The following is a 27,387-nucleotide window of genomic DNA, read 5'->3' as shown; positions in this document are numbered from 1 at the left end:
TACAGAAGGGACACTGAGGCACAGAGAGATTAAGTAACTCACCCAGGGGCTTGCATGCATTCTGTGGCAGAGCTGGACATTGATCCCAGATCTTCTGATTCCCAGTTCAGTGGTTTAACCACAAGGTCATTCTTCCTGCCGCGAAGGCTGATGCCACAGCTAGCTCTCCACGTGGCCTGCTTGGTTGGGACCTTCTCACACCGCTAATCCACCTTTCTTGTTCCTTCCAGCTCTGTGGGAAACAACGTCTCCACTCAATATGCAAGAAGAAAACCGTATGCTGCAGAAGGAGCTCTCACGCCTTGAGGACCTGCTGGCACACACCCGGGCAGAGAAGGATGAGCTGGCGAGCAAGCACCATGCCATCAGTGAGAGGGTGAGTGCTGGGTTTAAGTCCATCTGAATCCCTTTGGGTGTGGAACAGTCTCTGCCAGGCTGGCCAGCTGGTTTCTGGGGTGGGTGCCCCATCTTTACATGGCATTTCATGAGTGCTGATGGGCAGCCACTGAGAAACAAATAGGAGGGAGGTATGGAATTCATCGTGGGTACGCATAACATTGGGGCAGATCATGAGCTGGCATGAATCAGAAGCCAGGGGAGCTACGCGGATGAACAACAGCCAAAGGTCTTACATTTAAACTACCCATTGGCCGCACCTCCTGTAAAGCCTCTGGCTGGATGCTTTCTCCCCAGTCCTTTCAGTGCGCAATGATCAGTCAGTTTATGTCCATGGATGTCAGCACTCGGCTCTCAGTATTGGATTGGCACAGTAACTCTAGCTACAGCTGGCACAGGGGAGGAAAAACTCGGGAGAAAAATCTGTGCACTTGGCCTGATTTCCTGAGACTAGTTTTTCTAGCTCTGCAAGGAAATGTATCATCTCCCTTATCCTGGCAGAAAGGTATTCTGTAACCCTGAGAGTCATAGAGGCAGTCACTCCTCTCTGTGGAGGCAGCAAGTATAGGTACTGGTGAAGATGGGAAAAACTCTTGAATAGATCAGGGAGTGATTTTTAGGGCTTTTGGTGGCTACTGCTGTTCTGGAAGTGCAATCAGAATAAGATAATCAGCAGGAGTGGCCTTTTTTTCCAAGACCTCAGCACCGACATTCACAGAATGGTAGAACTTTAGGCCAGAAGGGGCCATTGTGGTCAGCTAGTCCTAGCTCCTGCATAGCACAGGCCAGAGAACTTCACCCAGTAACTCTGTCTCAAGCTGCTCTCCAACTAGTAGCATCTTGGGTCCTCAAAAAATGGGGTTACACGCTTGCTGTCTAAGAGCTCCCAGTGGCCTTTGGGGTTTGTTAAACCACTTAATTCACTCTGACAATTGGTTCTCCTAACTCCCACAGCCTGGCAGGGCCTGGACTTTGAGAACATTAGAGCTAGAGAAGGGAAACGCACCCTCTGTGAGCTCTCCTTTACAAGAGACCCTTTATGCAATTACTCCATCGTCAGAGTTGTCTCCTTCCCACTGTTAATTGCAGGGGCTGGGCCCCTGCTGGGCAGAATGCTCTCCAAGACCAGCCAGGGAGGAGAGAGAGGCATTCCCATGATGTTCCTGGGACCTGCTCTCCGTGCTCTGTCTCTCTTTGCTGCAGCTGAGTGGAGTGGGCATTTCAGCAGGAGGCAGACACAGAAAAGGGTCCTGTAGTGGGTTCATCACAGATTCCATAGCTCTGGTTCCTACGCTCCACAGGGGACCCATGTTGCCCCAAAGCCCCAGGTCACTAATATGTGAGTGATGCACTGTCATGTAAGCATGGCCCATTGATGTCTCCTCAGGCGTGCCGAAGTGGGAGAGACAATAGCCCAGTTTTCACAGGCTGTTGCCACGCTCTGGTGCCCGAAGGTCCAGTGCAGAGCTCTTCTGCCCCTCTGCAGGAGGAGGCGCTCTGTGCTATGCTCCCTGCTCTCAGCGTGCTGTGACAATCTTCGCTAGACAAAGGTTCCCACCAAGAAGAGCAGAAATAATTGTAACTCCAAATAATTCCTATTACCTTCCTCCACAAATCTGGCATGTTAAATATGGAGCCACCGGCCTGGCCTGGAGCTGTTCCCTCTGAACAGCTACTCAAACAGACCCATGACTGTCCCCATTGTGTTAGGCTCTGCTGGTGGCTGGCTGTGGAGCTGGAGCTGGTGGGGATGGTGCCAAGGGAGAGGTGTCAGGAAGGGAGGTGCTGGAGACCTTTTTTCTATTCACTTTTTGGGTCACAGCTCCTTGGCTGTTGCTGCAGAGCTACTGGTCTCACATGCAAGTTACCTTACACTGGGACGTGGCCAGCACGCTCCGATTGGGATCTTCAGAGGAGCCTATGGGAGCAAAGCATCCAACCCCACTGTTCTAGCCTCTGTCTATCTGCCTCCTTGGAACCTTCATGGTCCAGCTGTCCTGCAAGGGGCGGAGTCTTTGCTACAGGAACTCAGTGTTTTTGAATGGACAGGCAATCACTAACAGCTCAGGGAAAGCCCCGCCCGCCCAAGGGACAAGCTTGTATTTGAGGCTTGGGACAAGGAGCCAGCAGACTTGGGTTCAATTCCCAGCTCTGCCATGGACTCCCTTTCTGACCTTTGGCAAATCACATCATCTCTCTGGGCCTCAGCTCCCCACCAGTACAATGGGAATGAGACTCCTTCTGTTCTGTCTTGTCTATTGAGACTGTCAGACGTGCAGGGCAGAGACTCTCTCCCGATGTGTACGCACAGTGGGGATGGATCTCAGCTGGACTGATAATACACATACTCAATAGTAATTCAGCAGTACTGTCGTGGTTCTAGGGCTAGCTGCACCTCTGCCCCCTTTCTGCTCTCTCTGAGGGCATTGCCTCAGGTGTTCAGCTTCTTGTCCTTACCTGTCCCGGGTGTGATCTCGTGATTCTCCCACTCTGAGACCAGGAACGAGCTGTACCACCTTGTTAGTGGGACCAACTGCTTATCCTGCTGCAGGGCTGACTGGGACTTAGACGCTTGCGTTTACCACAGTCTTCTCACAGCAAAGTGTGTGATTTAACAGCGGGAGCAAAGCACTGAATAGCAACCAGCCTACATGCACGTTTAGTTTCATCTACCCTTGTGCTTCACTCCAAGTGTGATTGGCTTCCCTCTTCAATCACAGGACCAGAACAGAACCAACTCACCTTCTCTTAGCAGAGCCCAGATCCATCTGGTTGTCAGTCTGTCTCCCCTGAAGGACACGCTGTTTAAGAAAGCCCCCCTTCCCTACGCCTGTCTGGGCTCAATTACAGTGTTGCTTAATAGTTCTTTTTTTGTACTTAGAGTGGACGATAATTCCCTAAACTGAAAACAGGACACTGGTAGTAGATTTCGACCCTTCTGCCCCCCTCCTCTCTGTGCTTCTCTCTGACCCACTCTGCTCCTATTTCCCTCCTCCCCTGCCCTCTCCTCACCTCTCTGCATTGAGAGAATATGAGCTACCTGGTGTCACTGCTCATCCAAGCCCCACCATGTGGGCAGTCCTTAATTTGTGCTGGAGCTTGCCAGGGCTAAGCCCCAGCACCTCTAGGCTTTGCAGTTCATAACTCTGGCACCTCTGGATTCCTAGCCAGCAGCTGCCGCTCTCCAGCTGCCCAGCTCTGATAAGGCAGTGCCGCTTCCAGCAGCAATGCAGAAGTAAGGGTGTCAATACCATGCCCCCCCCTTACTTCTGCATTGCCATATTGCAACGCTTACTTCTGCACTGCTGCCACCACAAGTCATCAGTTGCAAGAGCAGATGGGACAAATGCCCAGTTTCCCCACAAAAATCATGATATCTAGGCCAGTGGTTAAACAGGACATATGATCACCCTATTCTTCTTCGAGTGCTTGCTCGCATCGATTCCAATTAGGTGATATATCATTCCAATTGGATGATATAAAGCTGGGAGGTATTGTTAATTTAGAGAAGGACAGGGATACCCTACAGGAGGATCTGGATGACCTTGTAAGCTGGAGTAATAGTAATAGGATGAAATTTAATAGTGAGAAGTGTAAGGTCATGCATTTAGGGATTAATAACAAGAATTTTAGTTATAAGCTAGGGACGCATCAATTAGAAGTAACGGAGGAGGAAAAGGACCTTGGAGTATTGGTTGATCATAGGATGACTATGAGCCGCCAATGTGATATGGCTGTGAAAAAAGCTAATGTGGTCTTGGGATGCATCAGGAGAGGTATTTCCAGTAGGGATAAGGAGGTTTTAGTACCGTTATACAAGGCACTGGTGAGACCTCACCTGGAATACTGTGTGCAGTTCTGGTCTCCCATGTTTAAGAAGGATGAATTCAAACTGGAACAGGTACAGAGAAGGGCTACTAGGATGATCCGAGGAATGGAAAACTTGTCTTATGAAAGGAGACTCAGGGAGATTGGCTTGTTTAGCCTAACTAAAAGAAGGTTGAGGGGAGATATGATTGCTCTCTATAAATATATCAGAGGTATAAATACCAGAGAGGGAGAAGAATTATTTAAACTCAGTACCAATATGGACACAAGAACAAATGGATATAAACTGGCCACCAGGAAGTTTAGACTTGAAATTAGACGAAGGTTTCTAACCATCAGAGGAGTGAAGTTTTGGAATAGCCTTCCAAGGGAAGCAGTGGGGGCAAAAGATCTATCTGGCTTTAAGATTAAACTCGATAAGTTTATGGAGGAGATGATATGATGGGATAATATGGTTTTGATAATTAAATATTCATGGTAAATAGGCCCAATGGCCTTGATGGGTTATTAGATGGGATAAGATCTGAGTTACCCAGGAAAAAATTTTCTGTAGTATCTGGCTGATGAATCTTGCCCATATGCTCAGGGTTTAGCTGATCGCCATATTTGGGGTCGGGAAGGAATTTTCCTCCAGGGCAGATTGGAAGAGGCCCTGGAGGTTTTTCGCCTTCCTCTGTAGCATGGGGCACGGCTCACTTGCTGGAGGATTCTCTGCTCCTTGAAGTCTTTAAACTACGATTTGAGGACTTCAATAGCACAGATATAGGTGTGAGGTTTCTTTTTTGTAGGAGTGGTGGGTGAAATTCTGTGGCCTGCGTTGTGCAGGAGGTCAGACTAGATGATCATAGTGGTCCCTTCTGACCTAAATATCTATGAATCTATAGGTGTATAGGTGTACACATCTATGAATCTATAGGTGTATCTATAGCCCTTACTTCTTTAACTTGCTGACAAGAATACTGTGGGAGACCGTGTCAAAAGCTTTGCTAAAGTCAAGAAACAATACATCCACTGCTTTCCCTTCATCCACAGAACCAGTAATCTCATCATAAAAGGCGATTAGATTAGTCAGGCATGACCTGGTGAATCCATGCTGGCTGTTCCTGATCACTTTCCTCTCATGCAAGTGCTTCAGGATTGATTCTTTGAGGACCTGCTCCATGATTTTTCCAGGGACTGAGGTGAGGCTGACTGGCCTGTAGTTCCCAGGATCCTCCTTCTTCCCTTTTTTAAAGATTGGCACTACATTAGCCTTTTTCCAGTCATCCGGGACTTCCCCCGTTTGCCACGAGTTTTCAAAGATAATGGCCTGCAATCACAGCCGCCAATTCCTTCAGCACTCTCAGATGCAACTCGTCCGGCCCCATGGACTTGTGCACGTCCAGCTTTTCTAAATAGTCCCTAACCACCTCTATCTCCACAGAGGGCTGGCCATCTCTTCCCCATTTTGCGATGCCCAGCGCAGCAGTCTGGGAGCTGACCTTGTTAGTGAAAACAGAGGCAGAAAAAGCATTGAGTACATTAGCTTTTTCCACATCCTCTGTCACTAGGTTGCCTCCCTCATTCAGTAAGGGGCCCACACTTTTTCCTTGGCTTTCTTCTTCCTTTCTTTCTTTTGGTCACTCCCGGCACCAATCAGAACACCAATCTCTTTCCTGGAGCTGATCCCAACACCGCTCCTGCAGGCGGTTGTCGTCGCGGTCCAGATCTGGATCCCAGTACTGGCCCAGTCATCAGCACCGATCTCAATCCCAGTACTGCTCCCCATCGCCGCAGCAGCACCGCTATTCAGCGACCCAGTACTGATCCGCAACACACCCTGTAGAGTTGATGGAGGCACGCTCCGCGCTGCCTTGGCCCTCGCGCTCTGCCTCACGGTCATCACAATCTGAGGGCAGCTTGTGCTCAGCCTACCCCACTCCAAGCCACAGCAAGGGCCTAGGGGTCTAGAACACATGACTTATGAGGAGAGGCTGAGGGAGCTGGGATTGTTTAGCCTGCAGAAGAGAAGAATGAGGGGGGATTTGATAGCTGCTTTCAACTACCTGAAAGGGGGTTCCAAAGAGGATGGCTCTCGACTGTTCTCAATGGTAGCAGATGACAGAACGAGGAGTAATGGTCTCAAGTTGCAGTGGGGGAGGTTTAGATTGGATATTAGGAAAAACTTTTTCACTAGGAGGGTGGTGAGACACTGGAATGCGTTACCTAGGGAGGTGGTAGAATCTCCTTCCTTAGAGGTTTTTAAGGTCAGGCTTGACAAAGCCCTGGCTGGGATGATTTAACTGGGAATTGGTCCTGCTTCGAGCAGGGGGTTGGACTAGATGACCTTCTGGGGTCCCTTCCAACCCTGATATGCTATGATTCTGTGATTCTATGATGTGGGTCACTGGCAGGAAGAAGGCCAAGACCCTAATCAGGAGCCTTCACAATGGTCCTTCTGGACCCTGTGGGCGTACCACCAAGCCCAAGGGGTTCTGTCAATGGCCGCCCACTCAGAACCTCAGGTACCAGAGGCCACCATAAGTCGTCCTCCTCCTGGAGAGTATGGAAGCAACTGCTCCTACCCCAGCACAGGCCCCAGACCCCAGCGTAGCAGATCCTGGGCAACAAGATCCTTCACAGCAGTTTCTGCCACAGGATTCCCTGGCCCCTGTGGCATCCTCCTTGTCCTCTCCAGACGAGGCAGTGGCAGTGACAGCAATCTCGGGTTCTTTCCCGATAGACCTTCATGCCCACCAAGACCTTCTACGTAGGGTGGCATGTAATATGTACCTCCAAGCTGAGGAGGTAGTGGAGTTGGAGGACCCAGTGGTGGACATCCTTTCAGCGGAGGCCCTGTCCTGAGTAGCTTTGCCCATTGTCTGCACCATCCAGACCAATGCCAAGACAATCTGGCAAACCCCTGCCTCCACCCCACCGATGGCCAGAGGAGTGGAGAGGAAATACTTTGTCCCCTCCAAAGAGTATGAGTACCTTTATACTCACCCTCAGCCGTGTTCACTAGTGGTGGCCTCGGTGAATGAAAGGGAGCGGCATGGTCAACAGGCTTCGGCGCCCAAATCGAAAAGGGAGACGCCAGGCATCTCGATTTGTTTGGGCGCAAGATTTTCTCCTCGGGGGGCTACAGCTCAGGGTCACGAACCAACAGGTGCTCCTGAGCCATTATGACTATAATTCGTGGAGCTCCATGTTGAAATTTAAGGAGTTAATTCCTCAGGGGTCCCGGGATGAGTTTGGGGCCATAGTGGAAGAGGCAAAAAGGTGGCTAGGACCTCCTTGCAGGCCTCCTTAAATGTGGCAGACTCTGTGGCTAGGATTCTTGCATTGGGCATAGCCATGTGACGCATCTCATGGCTACAGGTATCTGGCCTGCTGCCAGAGCTACAACAGACCCTGAAGGACCTTCCATTTGATGGGCAGGGCCTGTTTTCGGACAAAACAGACTCTAGACTACAGAGCCTGAAAGATTACAGGGCTATCATGCACTCTCTGAGAATGCACACCCCAGTTACCCAGCACAGACCCTTTAAGCCGCAGCCTCAATGGTCCTACCGCCGTCCTCGACCGAGGCAGGACTTTTATAGAAGGTGCGTGTGAGGTGGTAGGAAGCGATCTACCAGCCACAAACCCAGTCAGAATCAGGGTCCTCCCAAACCACCGGTGGAGCCTAAGCAAAACTTTTGAAGGTGCGCCTGAGGACGGCATGACAGTCACCATCCAGGATCCTTCCCCTCCATTTCGAAATTGTCTCTCCCATTTCCACCGTGCGTGGTCCCATATAACTTCACACCATTGGGTTCTTTGCACGGTGGAAAAGGGATATTCTCCTCAGTTTTCTTTCTCCTCTCCCTCCAATCCTTCCTTTCCATCCCCCTTCAGGTCCCCTTCTCACGAGCAACTCCTTACATAGGAGGTCCAAATGCTCCTGACCATGGGAGAGATTGAGGAGGATCCAAGAGCTAAGGGACAGGGGTTTTTACTCTTGTTACTTCCTAATCTCCAAGGGCAGGCTTCGACCCAGGCTTCGACCCATCCTAGATCTGCGCAGACTCAACAAATTCATGGTAAAGTTGAAGTTCTGCATGGTTTCACTGGGGACCATTATTCCTTCCCTGGATCCTGGAGACTAGTACACCGCCCTTAAAATGAAGGACACATACTTCCACATAGCGATTCATCCAGTGCACAGACGTTTTCTTCGCTTTGTGGTCAATCACGAACACTACCAATTTACCATCCTTCCCTTCAGCCTGTCCACGGCTCCCAGGGTGTTCCCCAAGTGTATGGCCATCATGGCAGCCTTCCTTCATCATCAACAGATCCAAGTGTTTCCGTATCTCGACGACTGGCTTATTCGGGGCCGCACCAGGGACCAAGTACAATCCCCACATTTGACTCACCATAGACATGTTCCTCCAGCTGGGCCTCCTGCTCGACACCGAAAGGTCGACTCTGGAACCAACCCAGAGAGTAGAGTTTATCGGGACAGTCTTAGACTCCAGACATGCCTGAGCTCTCCTACTGGATGCCCACTTTCAGTCGCTGGCGAACATCATCCGCAGCCTTCAAAACTTCCCGACTTCAATGGTAAAGATGGGCCTGAGCCTTCTGAGGCACATGGCTTCGTGCACGTATGTAACCAGGCATGCCAGACTTCAGCTTTGCCCACTTCAGGCCTGGCTGTCAACAGTATATTGGCCAGGTCGAGACAGCCTGAGCATGGTGGTCACTGTCCCAGAAGCGATTTTAACCTCCCTCCGCTGGTGGTTGGACCCAATGTCGGTGTGCAAAGGGGTACCATTTCACTCCCTACAACACTCCTTGTCCCTAGTCACAGAAGTGTCATCTCTGGGGTGGGGCACCCACCTCGGGGACCTCTGAACGCAGGGTCTATGGACCGGATCTGAGCTATCTCTTCACATCAATGTGTGAGAGCTGATGGCAGTGCGCCTGGCGTGTCAGGTGTTTCGCAGACACCTACATGGCCATTGTGTGGCAGTCCTCACAGACAACACCACAGCCATGTTCTACATCAACAAGCAAGAGGGAGCCTAGTTGTCTTCAAGCAAGAATTTTAAAAAGATTATTTATAACAGGCCCAATTCTCCTGTCTCAACTCTGCCAGTAGCCATGCTAACTCTCAGTGTTCTCCGTGAATCTCAAGGAGTCAGGAGTGTCAAGCTTTCCTGCAGTGACTTAACACCACGAGTGCCAGCCTCAAGGCAAACTGTTAAGAACCAGGGCACAAACCCCAAATTGGTGGTGAGTTCTGTGCTTAAATTTCACCAACCAATTATCATGTGTAAACTCCTCAGGCTCTATAGCAGCCTTAACATAGAGTGACAGACAGGTCCCTTATACCCAGGATCAGAGCAATAAAGATAAGAGGGAAGGTCCTCTCATTGTTTGGTAACTGGTTAAAATATAGAAAACAAAGGGTAGGAATAAATGGTCAGTTTTCAGAATGGAGAGAGGTAAATAATGATTTCCCACGGGTCTGTACTGGAACCAGTCCTATTCAATATTTATAAATGATATGGAAAAAGGGGTAAACAGGATCGGGCCCAACACCTTTCAGTCTTAGGCTTCCCCTCAGAGCTCCACTAGTGATCCCAACCCTGACCTGGATACAAAGCGCCCTCCTGACTGAACAGCTGTCGCTCCTGGGGCTCTGCAGTCAGGGGAGAGCTCTGCAGTCATCCAGGTCAGCCCTGGGTTTCACGGGAGGGATAGCTCAGTGGTTTGACCAGTGGCCTGCTAAACCCAGGGTTGTGAGTTCAATCCTTGAGGGGGACATTTAGGGATCTGGGCTAAAAATTGGGGATTGGTCCTGATTTGAGCAGGGGGTTGGACTAGATGACCTCCTGAGGTCCCTTCCAACCTTGATATTCTATGGCAGCCCTGGGCTGGGTGCAGGGGGTGAAGTCACTGGGGAAGGCACTGGGAGCAGGTTTCCTCTGCTCAGCCTCAGTTATGGGCATTGCCCATGCTCCTCCCCCTGCTGAGGTGTCCCCGAGGGTGCTGGAGCTCCAGGGAGAAGCTTTGTTGCTGTGAGTCCCCTCTTCTCAGGTCTGGGGCTGGCCCAGAGGCATGTGCTCCCTGCTCCTGCAGCCCCAGCCCCCTAGGATCCGGCAGGATTGGCTGCTCTGGCCCAGGGAGGTGGGGCTGAAAGGTTCCTGCACCCTAAGTCAATACATGGGGTGGTCACATGCTCTTCCACCCCAAACTTTAAATTGTGGCCCCCACTCTCAACAGTCACATGTAGCCTATGCCCTTACCCACTTCTGCTTTGAGCTGCAAACTCAGCTGATGGGAGGAATTCACTTGCAAGATTCATCTTCATGGTTGGAGGGAGAGTAAACAACAAAGTCTTTTGTCCTCTTTAATGCTCCACTCTTGTCTGTCTGATGTTGATGGACCTTTGTTCTCTGCCAGGATGTAACACCTTCGGTTGGAGACCAGCACTTTACACTCATTAGTGTCTCTCTCCTATCTGGTGATTTACACGGTCACAGAGGCTTACAGTGCAAACACTCAAATATTACATTATAACACAGGATACACATGCTAGAAGTGAAATGAATGCATGCAGTCATTCACCAGCAGTCCATAAAGTCTAAACACATTCTTACCATTCTAGCCCCTGTTTTAACCATGCCAACACTCAGGTGAGCCAGACGGATTCCAGCTCGGAATTTGTCAGTGTTCGATTGAGACAGAGGGACCTTGGCATGAGCTGGCACGTGATCTGCCAGCATCACACATAAAGGGCCCAATTCTCCTGCCCCAACTCTGCCAGAAGCCCAGCTAACTCAAGATGTTCTATGTGAATATCAAGAAGTTGTGGGGCATCTCCCAACATCTACCACCAAATTCAAATCCAAATTCTTTCCAATTGCCTGTTCTCTGTGTGATAATACTGTAAATGTCTCCATCCATCTAGGAGTCTGGTCTCTGGGGTGAGGCAGGAATCCTCCTGGCCTGCGGACGGTAGTGTCATCAAAGGAGGGAGGATGTTTATAACAAGGTACAGTGGCTATAGAAGCCAAGAGAACCTTATAATTGGGCAACTGTGCCTTGTGAGTCAGACTCATAGAATCATAGAATATCAGGGTTGGAAGGGACCTCAGGAGGTCATCTAGTCCAACCCCCTGCTCAAAGCAGGACCAATCCCCAACTAAATCATCCCAGCCAGGGCTTTGTCAAGCCTGACCTCAAAAACCTCTAAGGAAGGAGATTCCACCACCTCCCTAGGTAACCCATTCCAGTGCTTCACCACCCTCCTAGTGAAAAAGTTTTTCCTAATATCCAACCTAAACCTCCCCCACTGCAACTTGAGACCATTAGTCCTCGTTCTGTCATCTGGTACCACTGAGAACAGCCTAGATCCATCCTCTTTGGAACCCCCTTTCAGGTAGTTGAAAGCAGCTATCAAATCCCCCCCTCATTCTTCTCTTCTGCAGACTAAACAATCCCAGTTCCCTCAGCCTCTCCTCATAAGTCATGTGTTCCAGTCCCCTAATCATTTTTGTTGCCCTCCGCTGGACGTTATCCAATGTTTCCACATCCTTCTTGTAGTGTGGGGCCCAAAACTGGACACAATACTCCAGATGAGGCCTCACCAATGTCGAATAGAGGGGAACGATCACGTCCCTCGATCTACTGGCAGTGCCCCTACTTATACATCCCAAAATGCCATTGGCCTTCTTGGAAACAAGGGCACACTCTTGACTCATACCCAACTTCTCGTCCACTGTAACCCCTAGGTCCTTTTCTGCAGAACTGCTGCCGAGCCATTCGGTCCCTAGTCTGTAGCAATGCATGGGATTCTTCCATCCTAAGTGCAGGACTCTGCACTTGTCCTTGTTGAACCTCATCAGATTTCTTTTGGCCCAATCCTCTAATCTGTCTAGGGCCCTCTGTATCCTATTCCTACCCTCCAGCATATCTACCACTCCTCCCAGTTTAGTGTCATCTGCAAACTTGCTGAGGGTGCAGTCCATGCCATTCTCCAGATCATTAATGAAGATATTGAACAAAACCGGCCCCAGGACTGACCCTTGGGGCACTCGGCTTGATACCAGCTGCCAACTAGACATGGAGCCATTGATCGCTATCTGTTGAGCCGTACAATCTAGCCATCTTTCTATCCACCTTATAGTCCATTCATCCAGCCCATACTTCTTTAACTTGCTGGTGAGAATACTGTGGGAGACCATATCAAAAGCTTTGCTAAAGTCCAGGAATAACACGTCCACTGCTTTCCCCTCATCCACAGAGCCAGTTATCTCATCATAGAAGGCAATTAGGTTAGTCAGGCATGACTTGCTCTTGGTGAATCCATGCTGACTATTCCTGATCACTTTCCTCTCCTTGAAGTTCTTCAAAATTGATTCCTTGAGTGTGTGGCTATGTTCTACTAGACCAGGACTGTGTCCTTCTGCTCCTCCATCTGTTTATCTAGCTGAAGCCACGTGTTGTTTCTTAGGCTATGTCTACATTAGAGACCTTACAGTGGCACAGCTGTGCCACTGGCAGCTGCTCTGCTGTAAGGTCTCCCATGTAGCCGCTCTATGCCAGTGGGAGAGAGTTCTCCTGCTGGCATAATCAAACCACCCCCAAAAAGTGGCGGTAGCTCTGTGGGCAGAGAATGTCTTCCACCAACATAGCACTGTCCACACCAGTGCTTCTGTTGATGAAACTTAGGTCAGTCAGGGGGGTGTTTTTTCACACCCCTGAGAGACCTAAGTTTTACTGACAAAAGTGCTACCATAGCCTTAGACATATTTAACTTGTCAGCTTTTTGGGACGGGGCTGTCTTTTTGTTCCTTGCTTGTAGAGCACTTTGCACTGGGTGTTTTTCCAAAATAATAACAACAAATAATGTATAAATCATCAGCTACTCAGTGTCTGTACAGCAGCATGCATGCACAAGGCACTAATAAACAGGAGACACTGCAAACACTGTCTTCCCTACAGGGTTGGTTTGTATTGCCCCTAACTCGCTCCTTTCCACCCACACAAACCTGTCTCCCATTTTATGTTGCTTTCAGCCCATGCCCAGCCAGACTGGCTGGATTATTTGTTAGAGCCCATGTGCTGTTTTCACTCGGGCTGATAGCCGCCCACTTTGCAGCAAGGATGCAGGCTAAATTCCTCAGAGTGCTGATAGTCCTTCAGTGCCTTCTCACAATTCCCCCTGCGTGCCCAGTATGACAGACATAGGAAGCAATCATAGAGCCACTCAGCTTAGTGCAATACTAACGACTGTGGGCTGTGCCCCAGCAGTCGAAGTGACACCCAGGGGAGCCAAGCACCAGTGAGGACCCAGTAACCAGGGTGTGGCTGCTCACACCTGTGCTATAGATGACTTGTACCTCCCCATATGCAGGGGTAGACACAATCTAAAGGGGAGAACACGTGACTGCTCCACGTATCTCCTCTGCCCAGCGACACCCCACCCCGCCCTGCACCCAGCACATGCTCTCCCCACCTGTGAGGGGAGGGCTCTATCCTTCTTCTGCTGTGTACCCCCCAGCACTTTTGGTCGCTCTCCCTGGCAGACAGGCCTGGGTGGGGAGCAGGAGGGAGCCGCTTCTCAGGTAGCTCAAGCCTGCGGCTCTGCTCACTATTCTGTGGTGAAGCAGCTGCCTGAGAGAGAGCCTGGCTGGGGCAGCAGCAGCAGGCTGTCCCCTATCCCCGCCACGGACCTGGCTACCAGGGACTGCAGCTGAGCGAACCGGAAACATGCCAGGGGCGGGGGAGAGGGGACTCCTGCTCACTTGTCCCCTGTCCCCAGCAGCTGGGCCCAGGCGGGGGTGGAGGCGTGTGTGTGTGTGTGTCCCACCATCTCCCCAGCCAGGATCTCTCAGGCAGCCCCCGTGCTGCACAAAGCAGTGACCCAGAGCAGCCAGCTTGAGAAACGGCTGCTTCCACCGCCTCCACTTCCCACACAGCCCAGCTGCCTGGTACAGGGGTCAAGCACGTCAGGGGCAGGCACAGCAGGAGGACAGAGCTCCTCTCCCTCCTCCCAACCCCCAGCAGGCCAATATGGGGGGGCATTTGACCCCACATGTTCCCCTACGCCTCACCTCTGTAACATGGGTGCAGATGGCCTGGGCTAACTCTGCAGTGAAATCACACCCTTTGACACATGAAGTACCTTTATGCCCATGAGTGGTCCTGTCATAAATATAAAGGGTAGGGTAAACACCTTTAAAATCCTTCCTGGCCAGAGACAAAACCCTTTCACCTGTAAAGAGTTAAGAAGCTATGATAACCTCGCTGGCACCTGACCAAAATGATCAATGAGGAGACAAGATACTTTCAAAAGCTGGGGGGAGGGAGAAACAAAGCCTCTCTCTCTCTGTCTGTCTGGGTGATGCTTTTGCTGGGGACAGAACAGGAATGGAGTCTTAGAATTTAGTAAGTAATCTAGCTAGATATGCGTTAGATTCTGTTTGTTTAAATGGCTGAGAAAATACGCTGTGCTGAAAGGAATGGATATTCCTGGTTTTGTGTCTTTTTGTAACTTAAGGTTTTGCCTAGAGGGATTCTCTATGTTTTGAATCGAATTACCCTGTAAGGTATTTACTATCCTGATTTTACAGAGGTGATTCTTTTTACTTTTTCTTCTATTAAAATTCTTCTTTTAAGAACCTGATTGCTTTTTCATTGTTCTTAAGATCCAAGGGTTTGGGTCTGTGGCCATCTATGCAAATTGGTGAGGATTTTTATCAAACCTTCCCCAGGAAAGGGGGTGTAAGATTTGGGGGGAAAGACGTTTCCAAACGGACTCTTTCCTGATAATAATAATACTGGTTAGACGTTTGGTGGTGGCAGCGAAAGTCCAAGGGCAAAAGGTAAAATAGTTTGTACCTTGGGGAAGTTTTAACCTAAGCTGGTAAAAGTAAGCTTAGGAGGTTTTCATGGAGGTCCCCACATCTGTACCCTAGAGTTCAGAGTGGGGAAGGAACCTTGACAGGTCCCACTGAATTTAGTGGGACTCCTCCCATGTGCAAAGTGTCATGGGAAAGTGTTTGCAGGCTCAGGATCTTAATGTGTTGATGTCCCTGATAGCAAAGCAGAAGGGCTTTCAGCACTTAAGTGGTTCTAAATGGACCTTGTTACCTTTGTAGGTTCCCCAGAGTCATGAATAACTGTATGAAATGCCCCAGCGTATCACTATTACACACACATCATCAAACTCAGCTGTTGCATTAGGCTAGCCAATAGGGGAGGCTGAGTGTTTCAGGAAATTACTGCTGGTTACTCCATGGTGTCTCTTTGGAAAGTTTGTAGTAGTAGCATTATGGTCAGCACCAAAGGGTCTTGCATCATGATGTATTTTTATAAAAATCTCCTGCTCTGTGGTAATAATAATAATAATTAAAAAAAATAACCCAGCTCAATTCCTGCCTCCTTCAGGTCAGGCTGCACATGTTGTGCGCATGGCTTATTCTTTCTTACCTAAACCCCTCAAGTCTGCTGTGTCTGAGTGCAAAACACTTTGCTAATAGCTAATAGCAAGGAGTAGCCATGTTGTTCTGGCCACTTGCAAGGGAAACATTCTGATGCCAGTGACTGAGGATCCCCTGATGAGCTCGGTGTGCAGGAAATGCCTGGGTGTTAATAGTGCCACATGTATTCACATGGACAGATACACAGATTGGAACAAGGTGAGGGATCTGAGCTGGAGAGTTGTTGAGAGATCTGGGTTCTGAGCTCAACTCTCCCAGTGACTTGGTGGGTGGCCTTAGGCAAGTCCCTTAAGTTCATATGGCTCTGCCTGTGGAATGGAGATAGTGATGTGAATCCACCTGGGAGCTCTACAGAGAGATGCACTATGGACAGGCTAAGAATTATTATTATTACTGGTATCATTTCATGGCTATTGCAGTCCTCTGAATTACAGCACTGCCCGCCGCTGGCTGAATTCCTGGCAACCATCATTCTCTGGTCTTCAGCAAAGACCAACTGTAAAGAGGCTGTTCTCCAGCTCCCTGCAAGAGTGGGAGGTTGGGGAGCACTGACACTGGAGTGGCTGGGAAGGAGGAAGTTTGGCTTTCTCTTCTGCTGCAGAAGAGCAGGGAGTGAGGGGAGGGTGTGCTAGACCCCTGCGGAGGGTTCAGCCAAAGCATTAAAGGAGCCAACACAGGGTGACCAGCCAGCTGCACCAGTGAATTCTTGCCCCAGAGCTCTTCAGGAGGTAGGGAGGGGGACTGCAAGAGGAAACCACCTGCCTTGCACCGGGGAGGGGAGACCATGCTGTGTCAAAGCACCGAGACTCAGGATTGAGGTGGATGGCTGTCTGTGGTAGGGACCAGGCCTGCACCTTGTGGGAGTGCACACAGCGCTGGCTGTTTCCTTCCTATCCCTGCTGCCCCCTGGAGGGGTTTATTATTCACATGGCTCACACAGAGTGTCTACCTGTGTGCTGCTGGCCTGCCACCACTCTCTGCTGCCCCTTGTTCTGCTGCGGGGGCTGCCAAGGTTCAGGACAGAGCTCAGCTCTTGGGGGTCTCTGCTTTTCCAGCTGGATAAGGCACTGCGGGTGGAAGCAGCCCAGCGGGAGGCGGATGGCAGCCTGGGGCTCATGGAAATGAGGCAGCGGTTCGAGAATGACGAGAAGGCGTATAAGTGCAAGCTGCAGGCCTGTCAGGAGGGGCAGCAGCGCCAGGCTCAGCTGGTCCAGAGGCTCCAGAACAAGGTAGGTACCCAAACCCATGCTAGCCTCCGAATGAGCAAATCGCAGGGTACCTAGGATGGGGCGTAGAAAAAACTGACTGTCTAGTTTGCCCAGGCATTGCTTTGGGTATCTGGTCTGAATGGAACAGCTGTACTGCAGCTGTGGTGCTGCTCCAATTCACACGACCTGGGCACTAGGCTCAGTCTGCTCAGAGTCCGGGCTGTGACACGGGCATGTGTTGGGCAAGGCACTGTGTCTCCCGCGGGAGTAGGAAGGGACATGCAGCATGCTCTTGATTTCTGTTAGTGTTATGAACAAGGCAGCCTTACCTCTGGGCAACTCCCACCCCACTGCACCTCTGGGCAACCCCTCTCTGGGTAACCCACTCACCCCTATTGCAAATCTGGGCAACCCCTCCCCCACTGCATCTCTGGGCAACCCCCCATCCTGCTGCACCTCTGGGTAACCCCTCCTGCTCCCATTGCACCTCGGGGCAACCTCCCCGACCTCTGTTGCACCTCTGGGTAACCCCGCCCATTGCACCTCTGGGCAACCTTCCCCACCCCTACTGCACCTCTGGGTAACCCACTCCACCCCCCGTTGCACCTCTGGGCAACCTCCCCAACCCCGTTGCACCTCTGGGTAGTCGCTCCCATTGCATCTCTGGGCAACCTTCCCCACCCCTGCTGCACCTCTGGCTAACCCCCCCCACACACACACACACACCCCTGATAACCTTCCCCCCCTGCACCTCTGGGTAACCCCCTGCCCTGCTGCAACTTTAGGAAGAGAACATGCGGTTTCCGAGACAGAGTTTGCTTGGCACTCTGCTCGGCTGTGTGGGACTGGACTCTATGTCACATTAAGATGCCTCTCCTGTCTTCCAGGTGACAGTTTCATATTGCATTAAAGGCATGATCCAAAACCCACTGAAGTCAGTGGAGTGACTCCCATTGATGTTAGTGGGCATCGAATCTGACCCTTTGTCATCAGTAAGCGTCATGGACTGACAGAGTGGTAGCCCCATGTTTGATCATTTTACCCTGAGTGCCTGTAACGCTCCAACTAATTATCCTAATTCAGGCTTCTCTTACCCTCTTTTCTCTCTCTCATCTTTTTTTTCTAAACCTTTCATTCCCCTCCCCCAATTCCCCTTTCTGCGCCTCGGCCTAGGTGCTACAGTACAAGAAAAGATGTGGGGAGCTAGAGCAACAGCTGCTAGAGAAAAAATCTGAGTCTGAGCACCAGAAACAGATGGTCAGTACAGCTTTCAGTGTCCTGGCAATGCAGAGAAATGGTATGATGAATCATACAATGGTTTTACTCTGAACTTCGCAAGATATTTGCATAGTATAGAATCATAGAATATCGGGGTTGGAAGGGACCTCAGGAGGTCATCTAGTCCAACCCCCTGCTCAAAGCAGGACCAATCCCCAACTAAATCATCCCAGCCAGGGCTTTTCCAAGCCTGACTTTAAAAACTTCTAAGGAAGGAGATTCTACCACCTCCCTAGGTAACGCATTCCAGTGTTTCACCACCCTCCTAGTGAAAAAGTTTTTCCTAATATCCAACCTAAACCTCCCCCACTGCAACTTGAGACCATTACTCCTTGTCCTGTCCTCTTCTACCACTGAGAATAGTCTAGAACCATCCTCTTTGGAACCACCTCTCAGGTAGTTGAAAGCAGCTATCAAATCCCCCCTCATTCTTCTCTTCTGCAGACTAAACAATCCGAGTTCCCTCAGCCTCTCCTCATAAGTCATGTATTCCAGTCCCCTAATCATTTTTGTTGCCCTCCACTGGACTCTCTCCAATTTTTCCACATCCTCCTTGTAGTGTGGGGCCCAAAACTGGACACAGTACTCCAGATGGGGCCTCACCAATGTCGAATAGAGGGGAACGATCACGTCCCTCGATCTGCTGGCTATGCCTCTACTTATACATCCCAAAATGCCATTGGCCTTCTTGGCAACAAGGGCACACTCTTGACTCATATCCAGCTTCTCGTCCACTGTCACCCCTAGGTCCTTTTCCTCGGAACTGCTGCCTAGCCATTCGGTCCCTAGTCTGTAGCGGTGCATTGGATTCTTCCGTCCTAAGTGCAGGACCCTGCACTTATCCTTGTTGAACCTCATCAGATTTCTTTTGGCCCAATCCTCCAATTTGTCTAGGTCCCTCTGTATCCTATCCCTACCTGCCATCGTATCTACCACTCCTCCTAGTTTAGTATCATCCGCAAATTTGCTGAGAGTGCAATCCACACCATTCTCCAGATCATTTATGAAGATATTGAACAAAACCGGCCCGAGAACCGACCCTTGGGGCACTCCACTTGATACTGGCTGCCATCTAGACATGGAGCCATTGATCACTACCCGTTGAGCCCGACAATCTAGCCAACTTTCTGTCCACCTTGTACGGCATTCATCTAGCCCATACTTCCTTAACTTGCTGACAAGAATACTGTGGGAGACCGTGTCAAAAGCTTTGCTAAAGTCAAGAAACAATACATCCACTGCTTTCCCTTCATCCACAGAACCAGTAATCTCATCATAGAAGGCGATTATATTAGTCAGGCATGACCTTCCCTTGGTGAATCCATGCTGACTGTTCCTGATCACTTTCTTCTCCTCTAAGTGCTTCAGGATTGATTCCTTGAGGACCTGCTCCATGATTTTTCCGGGGACTGAGGTGAGCCTGACTGGCCTGTAGTTCCCAGGATCCTCCTTCTTCTCTTTTTTAAAGATGGGCACTACATTAGCCTTTTTCCAGTCGTCTGGGACTTCTCCCGATTGCCATGAGTTTTCAAAGATAATGGCCAATGGCTCTGCAATCACATCCACCAACTCCTTTAGCACTCTCGGATGCAACGCATCCGGCCCCATGGACTTGTGCACGTCCAGCTTTTCTAAATAGTCCCTAACCACTTCTTTCTCCACAGAGGGCTGGCCACTTATTCCCTATGCTGTGTTGCCCAGTGCAGCAGTCTGGAAGCTGACCTTGTTCGTGAAGACAGAGGCAAAAGAAGCATTGAGTACATTAGCTTTTTCAACGTCCTCTGTCACCAGGTTGCCTCCCTCATTCAGTAAGAGGCACACAATTTCCTTGGCTTTCTTCTTGTTGCCAACATATCTGAAGAAACCCTTCTTGTTACTCTTAACATCTCTTGCTAGCTGCAGCTCCAGGTGCGATTTGGCCCTCCTGATTTCATTCCTACATGCCCGAGCAACATTTTTATACTCTTCCCTGGTCATTTGTCCAATCTTCCACTTCTTGTAAGCTTCTTTTTTGTGTTTAAGATCCGCAAGGATTTCACTGTAGTAGTATCCCATCATGCCTTTGTGTTTAATTTCTGTGTTCTTTTGGCAGTCAGGCTCACCTAACAAAACAGCTGTTGCAAATGCCCCTTTGTGTATGGTTCTCTTAGTAAAAGTGGATACAATTGAAAAGGTTCTAGGGCCTTTCCAAGCAGCCTGGTGTGGTGGCATGACAACCGGATCCCATCACCACCCTTCGAGTAAACAGCCTGAACACTTCAGACAGGGCAGTGCAGAGCAGGATGGGTGACAGTGGGATTTCACTGCAGTTTGAAAACTACAAAGCCCGGCGCATTTGAGATCTGTGAGAGAAGGGGATTGCAACCCACAGCGGAGACACCGCACAGCAAGTCACTCTGCTCTGTTACTCTCCATTCTTCAAGGAGTGCTGCTGGACTGGGCCTTTCTCAGCATTTCTCCAATTCTGTAGGAAGGAAAGAGCACAGCACGGCCCTGTGGTTGCCCATGGAAACACAAGAAAGCTCCAGGATTGGATGTGTTTCCTTTCTTCCTTTTGGAAAATGGGAAATATGGTCAGTCCCCAGCGTACACAGGCAGCATCACAGCGTTCAGCCCCAGTGACATTGGGGAGGAAATGGGGGCCCTAGAGTCCAGTAAGGGGTTTCTGGGGCAGATCCTCACCTGGAGTAAATCAGTTTAGCTTAACTGATTTCAGTTGAGATATGCCTATTTACACCATCTGAGAATCTGGCTCTTTGTATTTATCTGGAATGGATTCTGGATGCAGCTTTGGAAAGAAAAGACCTTAAATAAATGGCTCTGACTCCCTGAAAATGCAGGTAACAGTCTATCCAAAGTGGCCCAGTTGGCTGGGAGGTTCTCTGCCTCACAGAAGGTCTCTGGTTTTACTAGCTGCTGATTCTCCATTTTTCTGTTTATCAGTTTGTTTCTGTCTGTCCTGTGTGAAGTTTTTTGTCCTCGGGGAGCCATTCTGCTCCCTCATTACTATCCTTGCCCTTTTGATGTGTCACTCCTCTCTCCCAGCTGCAGACTCGTCTGGAGTCCACAGAATCCCACCTGTGCTGCTCAGAGCATGACCACAGCACAGAACTGGAGAATACTCTTACCCGCCTGGAAGAGGAGCAGCAGAGGTGAGGCTGGCTGCTGTGTCCAAGGAGCACCTGTGGGCCCTCCTTATCCCTTGTACAAAGGAAAGGAGAGAGCAGGTTACTCTAGAGCAGTGGTTCTCAAACTGGGGTCTGTGGACCCCTGAGGGTTCATGAGGGTACTCCAGGGGTCTGCAAGTCATGTCTGGGACCACTGGCCCTGCTGATCAACTCCTCCCACTCCCTCCCAGTGTCTCCTGCACGCCGCTGAACAGCTGTTCCGTGGCATGCAGGAGGCACTGGGAGGGAGGAGGAGGAACGGGGACTTGGGGGAGGGGGCGGAAAGAGGTGGGAAAGAGGAGGGGTGGGGTGGGAAGAGGTGGGGTGGAACCTTGGGGGGAAGAGTGGAGTTGGAACGGGGCCTGGGGCTGAGTGGGGGTTGAGCACCCCCAGGGAAAATTAGAAGCCAACTTGGGGGGCGGGGGGGTCTGTGAAAATTTTTAAATCAAAATGGGGGTCCTCGGGTTGCTAAAGTTTGAGAACTGCAGCACTTGAGCATTGCATAGAGCTGGGTGTTACTCAACTGCCATCTAATGGTAACAGTTTGCAGTCGCCTAAGCTGGATTTGAACTGGGGACCTAGAGGCAACAGGCTCTGTATCCCATTAGCAGTCCCTTGAACTCTCCAGCCCTAGCAGTAATTTTGGATCCAGGTGTGCAACGTTTCTAGTTTGAGATTTCAGAGCCTGGCCATGTGGTGCAGCTTGGTGCTGTGATTTCTTTGCTCAATTTTTAGCTCTTTGCTGTTCTCTGCAGCAGATAGATACACTCATGTGTCTTTCCCCACTCCTGCACAGCAGAGCGGCTGAGGAGGTTGTTGTTTTCTGTTTGTGACTCAGCCCCGCTGTGATCCCGCCCAGGGAGCTGAGCCACCCAGCAAAGGCAAATGATGGGGGGTTGCTGTTCAGAATACCCCCACGCATACAACAGTCTCCAACCCAGCTGCATCAGCTAGCACCCATTGGGATCCCTTTCTACCACCTGCTGCTTTATAATCTCCAGCTATCAAAGGGCTAATCCTCAGAAACCAGGAGATGAAATAGTGGCTGTTTTGGAGGCATTGTGGGGGCCAGTTCTGCACATATTGCTGCTAGCCAGCATGCTCAGGTGCCACCTTTCTCAGTATGTTTTCACCTAGGATGCCAGATCTACCTGTGGTTTCTTGCTGGGACCCATAAGGATGCAGGGTTGTGTCTGTGGTGGGGCCGCAGCAAGGTTCCCTGGTTGGAGTTTAGATGGGCTGCTGGTGGGAGGTGGCAGGAGGGAGGTCCTGGGAGATCCTGAGATGGGAGAGTTTAGCAGACAGAGGAGGCACCTTGAGAACATTGGGAAGTGTGAGCCAGCACAGGATGTGATTACCCATTCAGCGCAGGGGGCCTGAGGTCTGCCCTGTTCCCTGCTGCTTTCGGAAATGACTTCAAGGCATTGATTTAAACTTATACAGAGTTTGGAGTGATGTCTGTCCCCATGCCAAAGTGGTGTTTGGGGTGACTGCTGTCCCTGTGCTGATGCGCAGAGTTTGGAGTGACTTCTGTCCCCATGCCAGAGTGGGGTTTGGGCTGACCGCTGACCGTTCTCCCCGTGCCCAGGCGGGGTTTGGGCTGACTGCTGACTGTTCTCCCCATGCTGATGCGGGGTTTGGGGTGACTGCTCTCCCCATGCCATACTGCTGCTTGTGGGATGTGCAGAGATGGGTCCCGTTGGAAAGGTGCTGCGGTCAGGGTGTTCTGACCTCCGCTCCAGAATGTGCTCCCTCCTTGGCCCCACAGAGTCAGGATCTGTGAGCCTCTCAGGCCCACTGTAGAGACTGGCTCTTTCCCCAGGCACTTGAGGATAAAGGTGTCTTTCTAAAAATGTGCTCTAGCTCAACCAGAAGTCGTGGGCTTGCTGCAGGAATCACTGAGTGAGCTGCTCTGGCCTGTGCTCTGCAGGAGTTAGATTAGATAGCACAACGCTCCCTTCTGGCTTCAGCGTCTATATGTCTGTGAAGGTTACAGCTCTCAGGCTAGTTGAGGGATCCCGAGTTGGGTCATTGTCTGAGCTGTGGCCACTCTATTTAGTGTAATATTTGTGTACAGGCCCCTGAGCAGAGGATGGTGTTTCTCAATTGTAGCCCAAAGGAATTAATTCCCATAATGAGATGGGGATCATAGAATCATAGAATATCAGGGTTGGAAGGGACCCCAGAAGGTCATCTAGTCCAACCCCCTGCTCGAAGCAGGACCAATTCCCAGTTAAATCATCCCAGCCAGGGCTTTGTCAAGCCTGACCTTAAAAACCTCTAAGGAAGGAGATTCTACCACCTCCCTAGGTAACGCATTCCAGTGTTTCACCACCCTCTTAGTGAAAAAGTTTTTCCTAATATCCAATCTAAACCTCCCCCACTGCAACTTGATGATCATTCCCTATTTCCCAGGGCCGAATGAAGGAACAATGTGTTAATGTTCATACAGTTCTTTGAGAAATGCAGTGCTCTGTACAGGTGCTAAGCATTATTATTGCCTGATGTTCTCTGTGCGGTCATTAGCTCAGGGCTACTCGAAGGGCCTGGAACGGTAAGTGCAGTGAAATAGGTTTGGTGTCTCCACACCTTTGCTTCTGAAGAATGGTCTGTTGCAGGAGCAGTGCATGTCACACAGCTCTGCTCTGGAGATCAGAATCCAAGGCATGGAGACTGTATTCTCTTCATCTCCTTCCATAGGAGGGTAAATGTTCGATGGACTGAGCCTGGAGACGGAGTGTCCCACACAGGAGAGGGTGCTCCTGTTACTGGGGCAGGATTGCTGGAGCACAGGGAGTACCTGGAGATCGGAGCTGCCCTCTAGTGCCAGTGCTGAAGATCAGGGGAAACCAATATCTGGCTTGTTCTGCCCTAGGAGCACCAGCCTTTCCCAGATGAACATGCTGCTGCGGGAACAGCTGGACCAGATGAAATGCTCCAATCAGAGACTGGCGAGGGAGCTGGAGAGGGCAACATCAGACCTGCACAGGCTGAGAGGCGAGCTAGAGCAGAGAGCATCCAAGTGGGGCAAAGGCAGGGAGGTGAGTCCTTCCGCTGGGCATTGTGGTTTGGTTTTTTATTGTTGACTTCAGTGGAGTGATGCTAGTTTAGACCAGCTGGGCGCCTGGCCTCCTGACGTCAATGGAGCTGTGCTGGTTTACACCAGCTCCATTTCTAAATATGCCCATGTAGCCTGTTACTGGTCTGAGCTTAAACACAGCAGGGTGGGTCAAAGAAGGTGACTTCCCTGGAGCTGAGAGCTGAAGCCAAGCTGAAGTTCTAGAGCCAATGTGGTTTAATAAATGTATTAATGACCTGGCGGGGGGTGCAGAGCAGTGAGGGGCACAGTCTTCAGATGATACATAGATATTTAGGGCAGCAAGGAGCAGAGAGCAACGTCAGAGAGACCTGAACAAGCCAGGGGAGTGGGCAGCACAATGGGGGATGAAAATCAGTGCTGATAAATGCAAAGCGATGTACATTGTGGGGAAGGTGGAATGGTGCGTACACCTTGCAGGGTTCTCCATTAACTGTATCCACTCACAAAAGGGGGCTGGACGTCACTGCTGACAACTCAATGGAAACCTCTGCTCAGGGTGTGTGCACACACGAGGTTAGGCTGCAGAAAGGATGGGATGGAGACTGGGCCTTGGCCATGGCACTCCCTTGGTGAACTCCTGAATTTTGAGATGTCACCTCTGTACTCACAGCCCCTCACGTCCCACTCTTATTTCCTCAGAGCTCTGGCTTGTACTTAAGCAATGAGCACAGCGGGATCCTGCTGCTATGGCGCCAAGCTGCCATGCTGCGCAGTAACTTGGCGGAGCTGCGTGCCACAGCAGAGCGGTGAGTACTGCCTGGGCGGGGTTCTGCCAGGAGATTTCTCCACTATTCCTGATGGCCCCGTAGGTGGAAGCAGGAGGGTGACAAGTGTGTGGATCTCGATAGCTGGTTAGAGCACTGGCTCCAAGTAACGGTGCCCTAACCTGAATCTCCTCCAGAGGGTATGTAAATTTGATCCCAGGGACTGCCAAAGATGGAAGGATACCAGCTAACCACAGCCAGAGGGTCCTTGGATCTCTCAGCTCACCTAGGCGAATTGAGAAAGTGTCTGCTAATTAGGCGTGATCTCTGCAGCAAGCTACATGGGGATCACAGCTGCACAGCTGCAACGATGTGGCCTCTGGTGGGACACTACTGAGAGTATCAATTCAGGACAAATTGCTTAGAGCAGGGCAGTTACAGCCCAAAGCTGGAGTTCCTTTACTATTAAGGCACGCCAAACCAGTCAAACAGAGAGGACTTTGGTTTTACCCCACTGGCTAACCAGAAGTCATACAAGCAATTCCCTCGCGTACTCCAGTTCCCTTGTGTCACCACCAGCACCGCTCCTTATGGGGATGAATGGTTATGAAAACCAATACTCCAGTAAAAGAAAAAAGGTTCTCCCGATCCCAAAGGACCAAGCCCCAGACCCAGGTCAATATATCAGTTAGATCTTACCCACAAATCATGCTGTTGCCAATCTTTAGAATCTAAAATCTAAAGGTTTATTAATAAAAAGAAAGAAATATAGATGGGAGCAAGAATTGGTTAAATGGAATCAATTACATACAGTAATGGCAAAGTTCTTGGTTCAGGCTTGTAGTAGTGATGGAATAAACTGCAGGCTTAAATCAAGTCTCTGGAGTACATCCACAGCTTGGATGGGTAACTCAGTCCTTCGTTCAGAGCTTCAGTTTGTAGCAAATTTCCTCCAGAGGGAAGAAACAGGATTGAAGACAAAATGGAGATGATGCAGCTGCCTTTTATAGTCCTTTTGCCATGTGGCTTGCGCTTCCTTTGTTCCAAACACAAGCCACCTAGCACATGGCATGGAAAAACCTTAGAGTTTGGTCCATAGGCATGTCCCTGCATGTCTTGCTGAGTCACAAGGTGTATCTGCCTTCTTTCAATGGGTCAGGTGTATAGCTGATGGTCCTTAATGGGCCATCAAGCAGGCTAGACAGTGCTGATGCCACGTTGTCTGGGGGTGTCACCGAGAAAAACAGCACAAGTTTGAAATACAGACAGTATAGAGCCAATACTTTAAATACAAAAAAGATACATGCCTACAGATAGCATAATCATAACCAGCAAATCATAACCTTTTCATGGATATCTTACATGACCTCCATTGTACAAGATTTGGTGCCACTATAGAATCTTGGTTGCAACAATGATCGATACGATCACAGTTCATATTAATAACATCACAACAGCTAGACAGGGGATCGAGCTTCCAAAGGAGGCACTGGACCTGGTGCCCCCCAGGAAATTAGTCGTGCCAGGCTGTCCTTGTTCCCCAAAATTGGGCCTGCTAGTAAGCTGAGGGAGGACTAATGACCCGCCAGAGTTTGGCAGAAAGCTGCAGGTTTATTATACTGACAGCTAAGCTGAAAAAAAGGGGGCGGGAAGGGTCACACTCACACTCACATACTCACGCTCCCAGGACAGGCACGGCACTGGAGATGTCAGGATCCTTCAAGGTAAGTGTCCCACAGCACAGCGATGGATGGTGTGATGAAGGTAAGTCTTCCCGGGGCACGATGGAATGCAACGCAGCGAACCACTGGCCAGGCGGTCCGGGCAAAGGGCCTTCACAGGAGGTACAAGCTTGTGAGTGCACTCCTGAGCACATGGCCCCTTCCCCTTTTAAGGACCTGCTCCTCATGGCCTGTGACTAGAGATGACTTAGCCACATCTGGTTGGTCACACTCCACCTTGGACAGTGGCCATGCAGTGTCCATGCATTGGGTGTGTGAGCGCTGCCTAATTAGAGTCCCAGACACCTTGTCTACCTGGGAGCTGTTCTGATCTTCCAGCTGTTCAAGCAGCCCATTCATCCCACAAGCATTCCAGGAGGGAGGGGGAAAGCCACTTCACAGGTATTCAAAGAGGGAGAAGAGACAAAAAAGGGGGGCAGCGGGGGTGGGGGGAGTGTAACAGATCTTTTGAACATACAGGTTATACAGAGCATATGGATCACTA

General features: G+C 50.3%; 1 protein-coding gene across 6 annotated transcripts in view; it reads left to right on the top strand.

The window, feature by feature from the left end:
- Positions 1 to 27,387, top strand: part of CROCC2 (ciliary rootlet coiled-coil, rootletin family member 2) — a 207,065-nt gene that overhangs the window by 26,064 nt on the left and 153,614 nt on the right. For 5 of the 6 annotated variants that reach the window (XM_075132329.1, XM_075132330.1, XM_048864820.2 and 2 more), the window contains exons 3-7: positions 231 to 376; positions 16,760 to 16,933; positions 21,236 to 21,342; positions 24,233 to 24,398; positions 25,097 to 25,203. In XM_075132329.1, coding sequence (XP_074988430.1) covers positions 231 to 376; positions 16,760 to 16,933; positions 21,236 to 21,342; positions 24,233 to 24,398; positions 25,097 to 25,203 — 700 coding nt within the window. Of the gene's footprint in view, positions 1 to 230; positions 377 to 16,759; positions 16,934 to 18,085; positions 18,170 to 21,235; positions 21,343 to 24,232; positions 24,399 to 25,096; positions 25,204 to 27,387 lie in introns of all 6 variants that reach the window. The other variant, XM_048864821.2, reaches the window with a different exon arrangement.

Source organism: Caretta caretta, chromosome 9 (genome assembly GCF_965140235.1).
Source record: "Caretta caretta isolate rCarCar2 chromosome 9, rCarCar1.hap1, whole genome shotgun sequence".
Taxonomy (NCBI): Eukaryota; Metazoa; Chordata; order Testudines; family Cheloniidae; genus Caretta; species Caretta caretta.
The sequence above is the reverse complement of the archived record's forward strand: the minus strand, read 5'-3'. Positions and strand labels throughout refer to the sequence as shown.